Genomic DNA, 18,745 nt, shown 5'->3' with positions numbered 1-18,745 from the left:
GCATAAATGTTGCAGGATAAAATATACATGATACTTTATATCTGTATTTAATCACATGTTCCAATAAAGAATGAAAAGTAATACATTGAAAATACAAATTGGCCAACCACAGTGACTCACACCTGTAATCCTAGCACTTTGGGAGGCCCAGGTGAGTGGATCATCTGATCTCAGAAGTTGGAGACCAGCCTGGGCAACATGGAGAAGCCCCATCTCTATCAAAAATACAAAATATTAGCCGGGTGTAGTGGCATCACCTGTAGTCCCAGCTACTCAGGAGGCTGAGTCGGATGATTAAAAAAAGAAAATACACATTTTGACTTGTTTTTTTTTTTGAGTGGGAGTTTCACTTTTGTTGCCCAAGCTGGAGTGCAATGGTGTGGTCTCTGCTCATTGCAACCTCTGCCTCCTGGGTTCAAGCAATTCTCCTGCCTCAGCCTCCGGAGCAGCTGGGATTACAGGGGCGTGCCACCACACCCAGGAAATTTTTGTGTTTTTAGTAGAGATGGGGTTTCACTTTGTTGGCCAGGCTGGCCCTGAACTCCTGACCTCAGGTGATCCACCTGCCTCGGCCTCCCAAATTGCTGGGATTACAGGGGTAAGCCACCGAGCCTGGCCTTGACTTTTGATTATATTTATCAGTACATAGAATTCTGAAGGTGAGCTGGGTTGGGTGGCTCGTGCCTCTAATTCCAGCACTTTGGAAGCCCAAGGCAGGCAGATCACTGGAGGTCAGAAGTTCGAGACCAGCCTGGCCAACATGGCAAAACCTCTTCTCTACTAAAACACACAAAAATGAGGCTGGACCCGGTGGCTCACGCCTATAATCCCAGCACTTTGGGAGGCTGAGGTGGGCGGATCACGAGGTCAGGAGATAGAGACCATCTTGGCCAACATGGTGAAACCCTGTCTCTACTAAAAATACAAAAATTACTTGGGCGCAGTGGCACGTGCTGGTAATCCCAGCTACTCAGAAGACTGAGGCAGGAGAATCGCTTGAACCTGGGAGGTGGAGGTGGCAGTGGGCCGAGATCGCACCACTGCACTCCAGCCTGGTGACAGAGCTAGACCGTGTCTCAAAAAAAAAAATTAGCCGCGTGTGGTGGCGCATGCCTGTAATCCCAGCTACTCGGGAGGCTGAGGCAGAAGATTGCTTGAACCTGGGAGGCTGCAGCTATAATGAGCCGAGATTGCACCACTGCACTCCAGCCTGGGTGACAGAGGAAGACTCTGTCTCAAAAAAAAAAAAAAATTCTGAAATTCTGAAGGTGGAGCTTGACCCCAAAGTGATAGATCTGTTTTCCTTTTTTTCTTTTTTTTTTTTTTTGAGACGGAGTCTCACTCTGTCACCCAGGCTGGAGTGCAGTGGCACAATTTCAGCTCACTGCAACCTCCACCTCCTGGGTTCAAGTGATTCTCCTGCCTTAGCCCCACGAGTAGCTGGGATTACAGGCATGAGCTACCACGCCCAGCTAATTTTGTATTTTTAGTAGAGACGGGGTTTCTCCATGTTGGTCAGGCTAGTCTTGAATTCCAGACCTCAGGTGATCTGCCTGCCTCAGCCTCCCAAAGTGCTAGGATTACAGGCATGAGCCACCGCGACCAACCTTAATATTTGTATTTTATTAGAGATGGGGTTTCACCGGGTTGGCCAAGCTGGTCTTGAACTCCTGACCTCAGGCAATCCACCCATCTCGGCCTCCCAAAGTGCTGGGATTACAGGTGTGGGCTACCGTGCCCAACCCACGTTTTCAAATTAAGCACGTAGACAATCTTTTTATTTCACTGTTGTTCACTGGGATGTGGTGGAACTAGAGCAGGGTCCAATATGGGGGAAGAAAGTCTTTTAAAAAGAAAATTACGGCTGGGTGCGGTGGCTCACGCCTGTAATCCCAGCACTTTGGAAGGCCAAGGCAGGTGGGTCATGAGGTCAGGAGTTCGAGACCAGCCTGGACAACATGGTGAAACCCCGTCTCTACTAAAAATACAACAATTAGGCGGGTGTGGTGGCACATGCCTGTAATCCCAGCTACTCAGGAGGCTGAGGCAGGGGAATCACTTGAACCCGGGAGGCAGAGGTTGCAGTGAGCAGAGATCAGGCCACTGCACTCCAGCCTGGGTGACAGAGCGTGACTCTGTCTCAAAAAAAAAAGTAAAGAAAAATACAGCTGGGCACAGTGGCTCACGCCTGTAATCCTAGTACTTTGGGAGACAGAGGCAGCAGGATCTTTTGAGCTGGAGTTCTCTCAGCCAAGAAATAATTTATTATTCATGTTATCATGGAGCAGATAGGAGGGTAGAAGGAGACCACATCCTGGGAGTGTAACAATTCCTCCAGAAGCCTTAAGGTTTTGAGTTCCCTCTTGCTGCACTGACCCAGGAACTTCCTAAAACAGAAGGTACTTTCCAACATCACAGTCTCTGGCATCTTCCCCTCTAAGCCTCACTGTCAGACTTTTCCAAAGGTCATACTTACTGTTTTTTTTTTTTTCTTCAATCCATTCCAATCAAGCTTTTGCCTCCTACTCCACCCAGACAGCTCGTGTCAAGGTCACCAATGACTTCCACTTATTCATACAACACTCAATTTTCATGCCTCAGCTTAATCTCTCAGCAGCATTTCATAGTTGACCATTCCCTTTTTTTTTTTTTTTTTTTTTTTGAGACCGAGTCTTACTCTGTCATCCAGGCTGGAGTGAAGTGGTGCGATCTTGGCTCACTGCAACCTCCGCCTCCCGGGTTCAAGCAATTCTCCTGCCTCAGCCTGTCGAGCCAGCATTCCTGTGCGCCACCATTCCCGGCTAATTTTTGTATTTTTACTAGAGACGGGGTTTCACTATGTTAGTCAGGCTGGTCTTGAACTCTTGACCTCGTGATCCGCCCGCCTCGGCCTCCCAAAGTGCTGGGATTACAGGCGTTAGCCACCGAGCCCTGCCCAAGCCGAGCTAATTTTTTTTTTTTTTTTTTTGAGACGGAGTTTCACTCTTGTTGCACAGGCTGGAGTGCAATGGCACAATCTCAGCTCACCGCAACCTCTGCCTCCCGGGTTCAAGCGATTCTCCTGCCTCAGCCTCCCAAGTAGCTGGGATTACAGGCATGCGCCACTACAACCAGCTAATTTTGTATTTTCAGTAGAGAGGGGTTTCTCCATGTTGGTCAGGCTGGTCTCGAACTCCCAGCCTCAGGTGATCTGCCTGCCTGAGCCTCCAAAAGTGCTGGGATTACAGGCATGAGCCATCACACCTGGCCAATTTTTGTATTTTTTTAGTAGAGTTAGGGTTTCATCGCATTGGCCAGCTGGTCTCGAACTCCTGACCTCAAGTGATATGCCTGCCTCGGCTTCCCACAGTGCTGGGATTACAGGTGTGAGCCACCCTGCCAGGCCACCTGCTCCATTTTCTTGACTTCCTGGACACCACCCTTTCCTGGTTATCCTCCGACCTAACTGGTTGTTCCTTCTCATCCTGCTTTGCAAACCTTCTTCTCAGATCTTTTAACAGTGGAGTGCTTCAGGGCTTCCTTGATCCTACTTCCTTCTATATTTATGTTGGTGATCTCATCCAGTTTCAGGCTTTTAAATGCTAGCTATATATAGGATAACTCTCTCACACACAAATATACATAATATACAAAAAGGGCATATATAAAAATATACATCTCCAGAACTTCCTCCTAAATCAAGACCCATATATCCAATAGCCCACCAGCGTCTCCCTTTGATACCTAATAAACACCTCAAATTGAACATGCCCAAACTGAACTTCTGCTCTTCCCCTGCAGAACTGCTCTATCCAGTCCTCCTTCATTACAACTCTTTTAGTTGCCCAGGTCAAAAAATGTTTTGGCTCATCCTTGCCTCCTCTTTTTATCAATCCCAGGTTCAACCTACCAGAAAGTCTGCTTGGATTTACTGTTAAAATATATCCAGGGCCCGGTGGCTCACACCTGTAATCCCAGCACTTTGGGAGGTCAGGAATTTGAGACCTGCTTGACCAACATGGTGAAACCCCATCTCTACTAAAAAATACAAAAATTAGCCAGGCGTGGCGGCACATGCCTGTAATCACAGCTACTTGGGAGGCTGAGACAGGAGAATTGCTTGAACCCAGGAGGTGGAGGTTGCAGTGAGCCACGATGTTGCCCACGCTGGGCGACAAGAGTGAGACGCCATCTCAAAAAAAAAAAAAAAAATTAGCCAGGCAGTAGTAGCACACACCTGTTGTCCCAGCTACTCAGGAGGCTGAGGCACCTGGAAGGCGGAGGTTGCAGTGAGCCGAGATTGCACTACTGCACTCCAGTCTCGGCGACAGAGTGAGACCCTGTTTCAAACAAACAAACAAACAAAAACGGCCAGGCGCGGTGGCTCATGCCTGTAATCCCTGTACTTTGGGAGGCTGAGGCAGGCAGATCACGTGAGGTCAGGAGTTCGAGACCAGCCTGGCCAATATGGTGAAACCCCGTCTCTACTAAAAATAGAAAAATTAGCTAGGCGTGGTGGTAGATGCCTGTAATCCCAGCTACTTGGGAGTCTGGGGCAGGAGAATAGCTTGAACCCGGGAGGCAGAGGTTGCAGTGAGCCGAGATCGCGCCACTGCACTCCAGCCTGGGTGACAGAGTGCGACTCCGTCTCAAACAAAAAAACAAAACAAAACAAAACAAACAAAAAAACACACTCTAGTCCACGCCCGCAGCCATGCCATCCAAGGGCCCGCTGCAGTCGGTGCAGGTCTTCGGACGCAAGAAGACAGCCACAGCTGTGGCGCACTGCAAATGCGGCAATGGTCTCATCAAGGTGAACGGGTGGCCCCTGGAGATGACTGAGCCGCGCATGCTACAATACAAGCTGCTGGAGCCAGTTCTGCTTCTCGGCAAGGAGCGGTTTGCTGGTGTCCGTATGAAGGGTGGTGGTCACGTGGCCCAGATTTATGCTATCCATCAGTCCATCTCCAAAGCCCTGGTGGCCTACTACCAGAAATATGTGGATGAGGCTTCCAAGAAGGAGATCAAAGACATCCTCATCCAGTATGACCAGACCCTGCTGGTAGCTGATCCTCGTTGCCGCGAGCCCAAAATGTTTGGAGGCCCTGGTGCCCATGCTCGCTACCAGAAATCCTACCGATAAGCCCATCATGACTATCAAAATTCACCTGTATAATAAACAGTTTTTGAGGGATTTTAAAGTTAAAAAACAAAACAAAACAAAAACACAAAAATTAGCCAGGTGTGGTGGCGTGTGCCTGTAATCCTAGTTACCCAGGAGGCTGAAGCAGGAGAATCGCTGGAACCCAGGAGGCAGAGGCTGCAGTGAGCCGAGATCACGCCACTGCACTCCAGCCTGGGTGACAGAGCAAGACTCCATCTGAAAAAAAAAATCTCTCTCTATATATATATCTCCAGGATATATTTTGGTCATTAAAGCCACCCTCCCCTTCACTTGGATTACTGATATGGCCAATTCATTCGGCTCCTGCTTCTACCCTGGGCCTCTTTTTTTTTTTTTTTTTTTGAGACGGACTCTCGCTCTGTCGCCCAGGCTGGAGTGCAATGGCACAATCTCGGCTCATTGCAAGCTCTGCCTCCAGGGTTCACCCATTGTCCCACCTCAGCCTCCGGAGTAGCTGGGACTACAGGCCCCCTCCACCACGCCTGGCTAATTTTGTTTTTGTATTTTTAGTAGAGACGTGGTTTCACCGTGTTAGCCAGGAGAGTCTCGATCTCCTGACCTCGTGATCCGCTCACCTCGGCCTCCCAAAGTGTTGGTATTACAGCTGTGGGCCACCGCGCCCCGCCCAGGGCCTCTTATTTTCAATACTTTGGGCAATCCTTCTAAAACCTGTCATATCATTAAAAGCCATAAAAACCTATTACAGTTTACCAGGTTCTACAGATCTGCCCCACACACTCCTCTGACTCTTTGACATTCATCCTATACCCCCGTCTTGACCATTCTATTTTTTTTGAGACAGGGTCTCACTGTCACCCAGGCTGGAGTGCAGTGGCTCAATCAAGGCTCACTACAGCCTCGATTCACTTCCCAGGCTCAAGCAATTCTCCCACCCAAGTAGTTGGGACCACAGGTGCATGCCACCATGCCTGGATAACTTTTATATTTTTTGTAGAGACAGGGTTTCACCATGTTCCCAGGTTGGAGTGCAGTGGTGCAATCATAGCTCACTGTAACCTCAAACTCCCAGGCACAAGCAATCCTCCTGCCTCAGCATCCCAAGTAGCTGGGACTAAAGGTGCACAACACCACGCCCAGGTAATTGTAACATGCTGTAGAGACCAGTCTCGCTATGTTGCACAGGTTGACCTGGAAGTCCTAGCCTCAAGCAATCTTCTCACCTCTGCCTCCCAAAGTGCTGGGATCACAGGCATGAGCCACCACACCCAGCTATGACCATCCTATTTCAACCACACTGATTTCCTTCCTCTATTTCATATGTGCCAGTCATGCTTGCTCCTCCCTGAAGGTGTTTTCATTTACGATTCCCTTTGCAGTCTCTTCCCTAGATATCCACGGTTTGCTCCCTTAGCTCCTGCAAATCTTCATTCATAAATTATCTCTTTGTTGGGGCGCCATGTCACACACCTGTAATCCTAGCACTTTGGGGAGTTGAAGCGGGAAGATAACTTGAGCCAAAGAGTTAGAGGCTGCAGTGAACTAGCATTACACCGCTGCATTTCAGTCTGGGTGACGGCGAGACCCTTTCTCTAAAAAAGTACAAATAAAAGTAAAACCATCTCCTTCTTGAGGCCTATCCTAACCACCTCATTTAAAATTGCAAGACTTGCTTCATCTCTATTATCCTTCACTGTATTTTCACTATAGCACTTGCCACTTTTATTATTTAATTTCCTTATTGTCTGTCTCCCTTCTCCTCCACCAGGGTAAGCTCCGTGAGAACAGGGATCTTTGCTTTGTTTTTATTCAGTGATGTACCTAAACACCGGGGACAGGCTCTGGCACATTGTTTGATGCTCAAACATTGTTAAACAAGTAAATTAAAATCCTGAGTTTTCAGAGTCTTTTTGATATATTGTCTTAACTAGGCCACTATACCATGATGCCAACATGATAAATCTACAGTTTTCATATAATCTGAACACTTGTCAGGATAGAATTTTGCTTTGGGGATGACCATTTTGTACTCTGGCAGGACAAACAAATGTTGGATGTCCCAGGGGCTTTGTTTACTTTTATAGATGTGTTTCTATTTTTCTTCTTCTTTTGAGACGGCGTCTCGCTCTGTCGCCCAGGCTGGAGTGCAGTGGCATCACCTTGGTTCACTGCAATCTCCGCCCTCCCTGGTTCAAGCGATTCTCCTGCCTCAGGCTCCGGGACTATAGGCGCGTGCAGCACGCCTGACTAATTTTTATGTTTTTTAGTAGAGACGGGGTTTCACCATGTTGGTCAGACTGGTCTGGATTTCCTGACTTCGTGATCTGCCCGCCTCGGCCTCCCAAAGTGCCGGGATTACAGGCATGTGCCAGCGTGCCTGGCCATGTTTCTATTTTTCTAAGAAGTATACTGTTGCTGCAAGGATTTGTTCCTTGAACTCCAATACTTCTGAAGTACAGGGAAGCATTTTATAACCAACTCTCTGAACATTTTGCCTCAAAGGAGAAAAAATTATTACACTGTGTGGGAGTGCTAACTGCTGCCAAAAATAATTTGAAGGACTTCCCATATTACTAAAGTCTCTAAAGAACCTCATTTATCTTTACTAGGAAAAAGTTATTAATGTTTTAAATTCTCTTCTATTCCAGAATTTGCCTTGAGAAGCTGTTCTTTCCTTGAACAATGGATAAAAAAAAAAAAAAAAGAACAAATCCAAAGGCATAGGCAAAAGGGGCCTAGTCCACACCATTTACTTTTTTTTTTTTTTTTTTTTTTGAGACAGAGTCTCCCTCTGTCGCCCAGGCTGGAGTGCAGTGGCACGATCTCGGCTCACTGCAAGCTCCGGCTCCCAGGTTCATGCCATTCTCCTGCCTTAGCCTCCCGAGTAGCTGGGACTACAGGCGCCCACCACCACACCCGGCTAATTTTTTTTTTGAATTTTTAGTAGAGACGGGGTTTCACCGCGTTAGCCAGGATGGTCTCGATCTCTGACCTCGAGATCTGCCTGCCTTGGCCTCCCAAAGTGCTGGGATTACAGGCGTTGAGCCACTGCACCCAGCCCAGCCCAGCCCACACCATTTCTATACTGCCTTGACTCTTAAGAATCTGGGTGTAATCAAAGTTTTGGTTAACATCTACCCTCTTTTAGGGAACACAAATGTGGTACAAATTAATTCAGACACCTCAGTTTTAGAGTAAGAAAGAAAAACTACATGAACAATGAATTTACAATTCTGAATTCACTAGTCTGGTCTAGCCTGACAAACACAAATGAGATACAGGACTACATAAACAAAGGCCTTTTTCACCTCTAGGGCAGATCAGAAATTGTGGTGATTCAAAATCTGTTTATTTGAACATGGTTCTCTGCATTATTTAAAGTTCACTAGTTCCAACAGTGTTTGGGTTTTTTCGGTTTAGGAAGCTGCAAAAAGTCTTAAGGTCGATATGAGGATGGGGGAGGAGGTTAGCTCTGGATTTCTGTTTAACTGTTTTGCAAATGTACGCCATTGGTTATAAGGGAGATGTCAACTGTGCAAACACCACCCACTCTTTTTTTTTTTTTTTTTTTTTTTTTGAGACAAGAGTTTCGCTCTTCTTGCCCAGGCTGGAGTACAATGGCGCGACCTCGGCTCACCGCAACCTCCGCCTCCCAGGGTCAAGAAATTCTCCTGCCTCAGGCTCCGGAGTAGCTGGTATTACAGGCATGCACCACCACGCCTGGCTAATTTTCTATTTTTAGTAGAGACGGGGTTTCTCCATGTTGAGGCTGGTCTCCAACTCCTGACCTCATGTGATCCGCCTGCCTCGGCCTCCCAAAGTGCTGGGATTACAGTCGTGAGCCACCGCGCCCAGCCACCACCCACTCTTTAAGAAAATACAAATCAACGCCATTTTTTGTACAATAAAAGGATGTGCTTTCTGTGTTAAATGTAATGGTTAAAGGTATAAAGCATGTGTTTTGGGCTCTGTCGCCCAGGCTGGAGTGCAGTGGCACCATCTCGGCTCACTGCAAGCTCCGCCTCCTGGGGTTCACGCCATTCTCCTGCCTCAGCCTCCCGAGTAGCTGGGACTACAGGCGCCCACCCCCAAGCCTGGCTAATTTTTGTATTTTTTTTTTTTTTTTTAGTAGAGACAGGGTTTCACCGTGTTAGCCAGGATGGGCTCGATCTCCTGACCTCGTGATCCGCCCGCCTTGGCCTCCCAAAGTGCTGGGATTACAGACATGAGCCACTGCGCCTGGCCCAAAGTATGTGTTTTATAAATAAAAATGAACCCCAGGAATTAGGAGTGTTTAAACAGACCCTTCTAGTCTGTTCAAGTGCTGGGCAATCATTCTTCGAATCTAAACTGCCCAGCTAATTAGAGCCATAATAATTTGCCTGAGTTATCAGGCTACTGTAACAGATTCCAAATTTCCACTAAAACTAATAGTTTTAAACTATTTCATTTTCATTGTGCAGACAAAAAAGAAAAAAAAAACACATCATTTAAAAAAAAAATCTGTAAGCTCTCACTGCCAAAAGGAAGGATAGGCCAGGCGCGGTGACTCACGCCTGTAATCTCAACACTTTGAGAGGATCTGTTGAGCCTAGACGCTCAAGACCAACAGGGGCAACATGGTGAAACCGTCACTACAAAAGGTTAAAAAATTAGCCCAGCGCCAGGCACGGTGGCTTATGCCTGAAATCCCAGCACTTTGGGAGGTCGAGGCGGACGGATCACTTGGTCAGGAGATCGAGACCATGCTGGCCAACATGGTGAAACCCCATCTCTACTAAAAATACAAAAATTCGCCAGGCGTGCTGAGGCGTGCCTGTAGTCCCAGCTACTCCGGAGGCTGAGGCAGGAAAACTACTTAAACCCGGGAGGCGGAAGTTGCAGTGAGCCAAGATCCACTGCACTCAAGCCTGGGTGACAGAGCGAGCCTCCTTCAAAAAAAAAAAAAAAATTAGCCCAGCGTGGTGATTCGCGCCTATTCTCAGCTATTCAGGAGGCTGAGGTGGGAGGATAACCTGAGTCCAGGGAGGTCGAGGCTGCAGTGAGCTGTGATTTCGTTACTGCACGACACAGAGACCTTGTCTTAAAAAAAAAAAAAAAAAGGATAGTTGATGTCAAAAGATACGGTATAAAAATTTAAAGCTCTATGCAGTGCTTTTGGTCATAATGAAACTAAATTATTTGGAATCCAAAAGCCTCTTCTCAGATATTTCTTTCATCTGGAAGCCATCAAATCCTGATCGATTCCTTCAATAGATGTTCTTTTACCTTTTCATCCTATCATTATGAGCTTTACCTCCTGTTACTGAAATAACTCCCTACAATTATACATAGTAAGAATATAAACGGCTGGCTCTTCTATGTACTCACACTGTGGTAAAGAAAAACTTAAAAGAAAAAAATTAAACAAAAAACCCTTGTACGAAAGCAAAGGGAGAAGACAAATTTAGCAGCAGTTCTCTTGAATTTCCTGGCTTTGTTGATTTCGAACCACAAAGTTAACATTAAAACACCAAGACTCACATTTAAATATTTCTTTTGAAATGAGAAAAACAGCAGCTCTTTCAGGATTTGAAATGACGCTGGAACGCATACAGTAGATTCTACTGGGTCAATGTATTATTTACATACTCATCTGAACTTTCAAAAGAAGTTAAATGGGAGATGTTCTCAACAGGCAGAAATAAGATATTCCAATCTATTGTTCAAGTTTATGGCTCCGATATAAATAACAGGCTATAAACCCGTATCTGGAAAACAGTTGCGCAGTGCGTGCTTAACGGCCAGCCAATGAAAAGCAACGTCTCATTCTACTCCGTCTTCCAGCACGTCAAGGACATCCCACTCCGCCTTTTTTTTTTCTTTTTAAAGAGGTCAACCGCTGGGGACACCTGGTTTTGGCACCTTTGTGAGGCCTCCCAGCAGCACAGGAGCTCTAAGGGGCACGCTCTGCAGTTGAGCTATTTGCAGAACTCCATGATCGCTCAAAGCCGAGCACGCGCACAGGTTTGCTACTGGCACCAGCACAAGGCTTTAGACAGCCACTTCCCACGGCTGAGTTCTAGGCATCCCCTTTTTGAAACGTGTTCTCTCCACCCTGCAAGGGTGGGGTGAGAAATCTCACTTTCGAAGGGCTTGCAAGGAGGAAGAGAGTGGGCGCCTTGCGGACTCCCCGGCCGCGCTTCAAGGTTCACACGCCGCGTGGCAGCTCGGACGCAGCCCGGTTCCGAGGCGGTCGGCGGTCGAGACTGGGGCCTCGAGCCGAGCAGCGAAGAACAAAGCGGCCGCGTTAGCCCGCTGCCCCGAGGGACAGCCCGGGCGCGCCCGCCGCTCCGCCCACACCCCGCCCCTCGGCCGCGCGAAATGGCGGCGGCCGCGCCACAAAATGGCAGTCGCTCGGTCGCGGAGAAGCACCTGCTAAATGCCGTGGCTCCCTCCCCCTGCCCGGCCCCGCTAGCGCCAACGTCGTTCTCCCCGCCCAGGCGTCCCGGTCTTCCCACGCCGCCCCGCCCAGGGGCAACCGGGTCCGGAACCCGCCAACAACGCGGCGCCTTTGTGCGGGCGCACGCCACCTTTACTCAGCCACACGGGCCCCTCTCCGGGGGGCTTTTTCTTAAACGGGCAACCGCTGGAAGCAACGGAGCACCGCCGCCCGGGACGCCCCTCAGGCCCGGGGTTACTACGGTTTCCCCAACTCGCAGCGTTAGCGTCAGGCCACCAAAGTGAAGACGAGTGGTGAAAGGACCACAGAGCCCGATAAGAGGGAAAACCTAGGAAAAATTAGTGAAAGACGCCTCCAACCAATGCTTTGGCGGCCACGCTGAGTCCTAACGTACTGAGCCCACTCGAGGGGGCCCGTGCGCACAGGCGGCTCCAAAGGGCGGGTTTCGGCTTTCCTTCCACCTCGCAAACGTCCAATGAGCGCTCTAGGTTTCTCATGGCTACCCCCTGCCCTCTCCCCGTGCTGGGGAGTCTCGGGGGCTGAGCAGTGGCAGAGAGAGGAGCGGCTGCCGCGGTCCCTGTGCTTTTTCTCTGGCGTGAGGGTCTCAGTGGCCTTGGGCTCTGCTTGGGCCGTGGCTCGAAGGTTGGAGGTGTCGCGGTGTGCTTGGGGTTTTTCGCTTTCTTTCAAACGCTTGCTTCCTTGCGCTCCCCACCCCCCAGCGTCCCTTTGGCTCCATCTTTCCAGAAACTTCTCTGAGAAACTCAGCAAAAAGCATCCGATTTCGCCACCGCTTCCCCCTCCGCGCATGCGCGAGACGCCAGGCGGAAAGCCCTCGGCGCGCCGGAGTGTGAGAGTGGTGCGTGAGCGAGCGCGCGCTCGCCGTGCGGGGGCGGTTCTCTCTGACAATGAAGGGAAAGAATTCCCCCTCCCGTCAACATTCTGTCCTCGCGCAAGCGCGTCGGAGCAACTTCCTTGGCCTTTGAGGGAAGCAGGAGGGGTCGTGCCCAAGCGCGCTAGTCGTGGTTCCGCGCGCCTGCGCACGGGGCCGTTTTCATCTTGCTGTGTTGTCCGCGAGTGTTTGATGTGAACTGCGTCTGAACAGCTCGCTTGTGCCCGACCTACTTTTTCCTCAAGGCCCACTCGTGGACTAGCTTCTTGTGGGGTTATCGATTCTGTACCCCGAGTTTCCTGGAGATTAGTCTCCCCTTTGTGCCCCGGGGATGAGGCTGGACGGCGTCGCGCTGGCTTGTCTTCCACCCCTGCCCGCGCCATGTTTGGAACGGCTGTTGACTGGATCCCGTGTGGAGTGTGATGGAGCCTTCTCGAAACGGGAAAACAGTCCTGGCCGAAGGCTTGGGTGGTGCCTGGGCCGGCTTATATTAGGCATTGCGTAGAATGTTTGCTCGCTAAGCCCAAAGAAAGGTGTCTTTTTTTTTTTTTTTTTTGAGACGGGAGTCTCTCTCTTGTCACCCAGGCTGTAATGCAGTGGCGCAGTCTCGGCTCACTGCGAGCTTCGCCTCCTGGGTTCAAGCGATTCTCCTGCCTCAGCCTCCCATGTAGCTGGGACTACAGGCGCCCGCCAATACGCTCGGGTAATTTTTGTATGTTTAGTAGAGATGGGTTTCACCACGTTGGTCAGGCTTGTCTCGAACTCCTGACCTCAGGTGATCCGCCCACCTCGGCCTCCCAAAGTGCTGGGATTACAGGCGTGAGCCACCGCGCCCGGCTTTGCCCACAGCCTGGGAACGGGGTCTTGCTGTGTTACCCAAGCTGTTTTGGAAGTCTGACGTCAAGAGATCCTTCCGCCTGGGCCTTCCAAAGTGCTGAGATGACAGGTGTGAGCCGCCACAACCGGCCTTTAAAAAAAAAAAAATTAAAATGGTTTTAAAAGGTGTCATTTTCATTGGAATGGGGTGGGGCTCCTAGTGCCCGCCACAGTCCTCCACTCAGGCCGGCGGGGCGGGCCCTGGACTCGGCCTCGGTGCGTGGATGCGGAGGGCCTAGGCCGCAGCTGCTTCTCCTTCATGCCGAATTGAACTGGTCGGTGGTAACCATAGTGGACCGCACTTCCTCTTCGTTCAGTGCCTCCCCTCTTTCTTGTCCTTTAGGAGTGTGGTGGAAATTATTGCCAGGATTATGGGTTCTTCAAAATACAAAAAGCCAAACCAAAACGAAAAAAACCCTCTTGTGTAATGAACTTCCCCCGCGTGCAAAATTCGGGGAACCCGGGCGGCTTGCCTCTGCCTCCCGCCTGCGCGGTCTTCTTGCCAGGCTGCCCGGTCAAGGACCCTGGCGTCCCTGCTGGCATAGCCGCCTCCCTAGACGTATTGTCTTGTGACGCACCCCCGAGTCCCTGTAGGTGCAAGGCTTTAAAAAGGGAGCTTTTTAAAAAGGGGGCTCTTAGAGGCCAGCGTGGACGCCGCAATCGCGGGGTGAGCCGCGCGGCGACCCTACGGCTCTCGGAAGGTGCTGATTTGGGGCGGGTGCGCGTGCACCACTGACCGCACCAGCCCGGGGTCGGGCCGGGGCAGCGCGCTGGGCGGAGCCGCTCCGTGGCCCCTAACAAAGGGCGAGCTCATTGCCTGGTGGGAACTGTGAGTTGGTGTCAGAGTCCTACTAGGAACTCAGTATATGAAACTTATCTAGAGGGTGTTGAAGTACCAGCAAGCAATAGAATTCTGACAAGGCTGTAATTTGAGGCTTGGAAATGACCAGGTTAACTGTCTCTTGAATTCGTAGAATTTGTTATAGATTCTGTCTTAACATAATGTATGCTTAATAGGGTCTTTAAAATCGGCGTTCCTACGGTAATGATACCACTGACTACTAAATAAGAGGAAGAAAATTTGTGGTGTGTATGTTTTATAATTTGAAATAGGCATATCAAAGTTCTTTTGTGCTGTCTAATAGGATCCTGGAGATGGATTTATTTATTTATTTATTTAGAGACAGAGCTCTCTGTGTCGTCTAGGCTGGAGTACAGTGGCACGAACAGAACTCACTGTAGCCTCGACCTCCTGGGCTCAATGGATTTGCCCACCTACAGGCGCACCGCCACACCCGGCTAATTTTTAAATTTTTTGTAGAGACAAGGGTCTTGCCTTGTTGTCCAAGCTGGTCTGTAACTCCTGGGCTCAAGTGATCCTCCCACCTCAGCCTCCCAAAGTGTTGGGGTTACAGGTGTGACCCACTGGTCCAGGCCTGTTTGAATTATTTACTTCAAACTACAGCTAGGTGTCTGAGAGGAGCAGCAGAAGAGCTTCAAACAAATCTGCTGAAAATTTCCATCCATATATAATAAGCTACTAAATACAATTTATTTGGTATTGTTTTTGAGATTTCATCAAATGCAGTTTGATAGCCTTCTCTGAATTAACCAGAAGTCTTGGCCGGTTGTGGTGGCTCATGCCTGTAATCCCAGCACTTTGGGAGGCTGAGGCAGGGGATCACTTGAGGTCAGGAGTTTGAGACCAGCCTGGCCAACACGGTGAAAACCCGTCTCTGTTAAAAATACAAAACTTAGCCGGGCATGGTGGCCGGCGCCTGTAATCCCAGCTACTCGGGAGGCTGAGGCAGGAGAATTGGTTGAACCCAGGAGGGGGAGGTTGCAGGGAGCGGAGATCGCGACGCTGTACGCCAGACAGACCGACGGGGGAGAGACTCCGTCAAAAAAAGAAAAAAGTTTTGATTTGCGTTATTTACGTTCTGCTTGTGTCTTGATGTTATAGAAGTTACAATCTCCTAGGCCTGGGTGTTTTGGCTAATGTGATTATCACTTATGGTGAAACAGTTAAGCTTTTTAATAATGGAGATTACCAGTAGGGTCTTAAAAGGTTGAGTGAGGGCCTGGCACCATGGCATTCGCCTGTAGTCCGGTGGTTGGAGGGGGAGGATCCCTTGAGCCCAGGAGTTTGAGGTTGCAGTGAGCTATGATCCTACCCCTGCACTCTAGCGGGAGTGATAGAATGACAGTCTCTCAAAAAGAAAAAACAGGTTAAATAAAATCTCTGAGTTAACAAAGAGAGTAATAACATTTTGTTCATGTGGGATTTGTTAATATATATGTTAATTTAATGCAGTCAACTATCAACATTTCAGGGGAACCCTTAGCTAAAGTGACCCAGATGCTGACTTCCAAAAGTCATTTATTTTATTTTTTAATGTTTTGAGACGCAGTTTTGCTCTTCTTGCCTAGGCTAGAGTACAATGGCGCAATTTCGGCTCACTGCAATCTCCGCCTCCGAAGTTCAAGCGATTCTCCTGCCTCAGCCTACTGAATAGCTGGGATTGTAGGCATGCACCACTAGGCCTGGCTAATTTTATATTTTTAGTAGAGATGGAGTTTCTCCATGTTGGTCAGGCTGGTCTCGAACTCCCTACCTCAGGTGATCCACCTGCCTTGGCCTCCCAAAGTGCTAGGATTACGGGTGTGGGCCACCAAGCGCGGCCCAAGTCATTTTATTATAACTTTTTAATTTCAGATTATAAAAGCAATACCTGACAGGGCTTGGTGGCTCACTTCTATAATCCCAGCACTTTGGGAGGCTGAGGCTGGAGGATCGCTTGAGACCAGGAGTTTCAGACCAGCCTGGGCAATATGGTCAGACACCATCTCTTTTAAAAAAGACAAAAACTTAGGGGGCTGCACCCAGTGGCTCACGCCTGTAATCCCAGCACTTTGGGAGGCCGAGGTGGGAGGATCACAAGGTCAGGAGATTGAGACCATCCTGGCCAACATGGCGAAACCCCATCTCTACTAAAAATACAAAAATTAGCTGGGTGTGGTGGTGTGCGCCTGTAGTCCCAGCTACTTAGGAGGCTGAGGCAGGACAATCCCTTGAACCCAGGAGGTGGAGATTGCAGTGAGCCAAGATTGCGCCACTGTACTCCAGCCTGGGTGACAGAGTGAGACCTGGTCTCAAAAAAAAAAAAAAAAAAAGCCGGGTGTGGTGGCGTGGGCCTGTGGTCCCAGCTACTCAGGAGGCTAAGGCTGGAGGATTGCTTAAGCCCAGGAGGTTGAGGCTGCAGTAAGGTGATCACACCACTGCACTCCAGCCTGGGAAACAGAGCAACCCAATCTCAAAGAATAATAAAATAAAAGTAATACCTGTTAACCAAAGAAAAATTTAGAAAATATAGAGGAATAAATTTTTTTTTGATGGAGTCTTACTCTTTTGCCCAGGCTGGAGTGCAGTAGCTTGATCTCGGCTCACTGCAACCTCTGCCTCCCAGGTTCAAGTGATTCTCCTGCCTCAGCCTCCCAAGTAGCTGTGATCACAGGTGGCCACCACCATGCCCGGCTAATTTTTTTTTTTTTTGTTTGAGATGGAGTCTTACTCTGTTGCCCAGGCTGGAGTGCAGTGGTGCGATCTCGGCTCATGGCAACCTCCGCTTCCCAGGTTCAAGCAATTCTCCTGCCTCAGCCTCCTGAGTAGCTGAGACTACAGGAACTCGCCACCAAGCCCGGCTAATTTTTTGTATTTTTAGTAGAGACGGGGTTTCACCGTGTTAGCCAGGATGGTCTCTGTCTCCTGACCTCATGATCCGCTCGTCTCGGCCTCCCAAAGTGCTGGGATTACAGGTGTGAGCCACCGCGCCAGGCACTTGTATTTTTTTTTTTTTTTTCGAGATGGAGTCTTGCTCTGTCACCCAGGCTGGAGTGCAGTGGCATGATCTCAGCTCACTGCAACCTCTGCCTCCCGGGTTCAAGCAATTCTCCTGCCTAAGCCTCCCAAGTAGCTGGGATTAGAGGTACACGCCACCATGCCCGGATAATTTTTTTTTTTTTGGAGACAGAGTCTTGCTCTGTTGCCCAGGCTGCAGTGCAGTGGTGCGATCTTGGCTCACTGCCACCTCTGCCTCCTGGATTCAAGCAGTTCTCCTGCCTCAGCTGCCCGAGTAGCTGGGATTACAGGTGTGAATCACTGCGCCCAGCCTTAATTTTTGTATTCTTATTAGAGATGGGGTTTCCCCATATTGGCCAGGCTGGTCTCAAACTCTTGACCTTGTGTTCTATCCACCTTGGCCTCCCAAAGTGTTGGGATTACAGGCGTGAGCCACCGTGCCCGGCCCTAATTTTTGTATTTTTAGTAGAGACGGGGTTTCACCATGTTGGCCAGGCTGGTCTTGAACTCCTGACCTCAGGTGATCCACTGGCCTCAGCCTCCCAAAGTACTGTGATTACAGGCATGCGCCATTGCTCCTAGCCAGGAATAAAATTTTTTTAAAAAATTCAAATTCTACCACATAGGCATGAACCATGATTAACATTTGCAAATATCTTTCCAGTCTATTTTCCACTCAATTACACAAATATTGGTAAACTGCATTAGTAATTCTTAGTATTAAGTATATTGCCAGTATTTCCTCACAGGGGGAAAAATGTTACTTTTAGCAACTTTCCAGGAATAAACAATGGTAGAAACTTAAGAACTGATTTAAAAATATATCAGCCAGTATATTCATTTCTGAAAAACTAAAAATAACACGGAATAAATTATTTAGCTTTCTTAGAGGGTTGAACAGTAAAGTACCATATGAAGTTTTTTTTTTTAGACGGAGTCCACTCTGTTGCCCAGGCTCACTGCAACTTCTTCCTCCCAGGTTCAAGTGATTCTCCTGCCTAAGACTCCTGAGTAGCTGGGATTACAGGTGCATGCCACCATGCCCAGCTAATTTTTGTATTGTTAGTAGAGACGGGGTTTCACTATATTGGCCAGGCTAGTCTGGAACTCCTGACCTCAGGTGATCCACCTGTCTCGGCCTCCCAGAGTGCTGGGGTTACAGGCGTGAGCCAACCGTTCCTGGCTCTGTTATAAAGTATTAGCTTGCTTAAAGAATGGATCTGCGCTGGGTGCAGTGGCTCACACCTATAACCCCAGCACTTTGGGAGGCCAAGGCTGGCAGATCCCTTGAGTTCGAGAGTTCAAAACCAGCCTGGGCAATATGGAGACGCCTCTACAAAAAAATACCAAAAACAATTAACTGGGCCTGGTGGTGTGCGCCTGTAGACTCTGCTACTAGGTGGGAGGATGGCTTGAGCCTGGGAGGCAGAGGTTGCAGTGAGCTAAGATTGCACCACTATACTCCAGCCTGGGCAACAGAGGGAGACCCTGTCTCAAAAAAAAAAAAAAAAAAAAAAAGAACTAGAGGACTAGCTAGCTAATATTTTCAATTTTTTG

General features: G+C 49.0%; 2 protein-coding genes across 2 annotated transcripts; one reads left to right on the top strand and one right to left on the bottom strand.

Moving 5' to 3' along the window:
- Positions 1–4,678: 4,678 nt before the first annotated feature.
- On the top strand, positions 4,679–5,173 carry LOC109024358 (small ribosomal subunit protein uS9-like). Its single transcript, XM_019016977.3, has one exon. The coding sequence runs from the start codon at positions 4,694–4,696 to the stop codon at positions 5,120–5,122; it is 429 nt and encodes a 142-aa protein (XP_018872522.1). The 5' UTR covers positions 4,679–4,693; the 3' UTR covers positions 5,123–5,173.
- A 4,051-nt stretch (positions 5,174–9,224) lies between these two features.
- LOC101132830 (uncharacterized) lies at positions 9,225–13,414 on the bottom strand. The gene has a single exon (XM_004024726.5). The coding sequence runs from the start codon at positions 12,834–12,836 to the stop codon at positions 11,832–11,834; it is 1,005 nt and encodes a 334-aa protein (XP_004024775.4). The 5' UTR covers positions 12,837–13,414; the 3' UTR covers positions 9,225–11,831.
- Between the last annotated feature and the right edge of the window lie 5,331 nt (positions 13,415–18,745).

The sequence above is a fragment of the Gorilla gorilla genome, chromosome 1 (genome assembly GCF_029281585.2).
Source record: "Gorilla gorilla gorilla isolate KB3781 chromosome 1, NHGRI_mGorGor1-v2.1_pri, whole genome shotgun sequence".
In the NCBI taxonomy this organism is placed as follows: Eukaryota; Metazoa; Chordata; class Mammalia; order Primates; family Hominidae; genus Gorilla; species Gorilla gorilla.
Note: the sequence above shows the minus strand (reverse complement) of the source record. Positions and strands in the feature narration are given on the sequence as shown.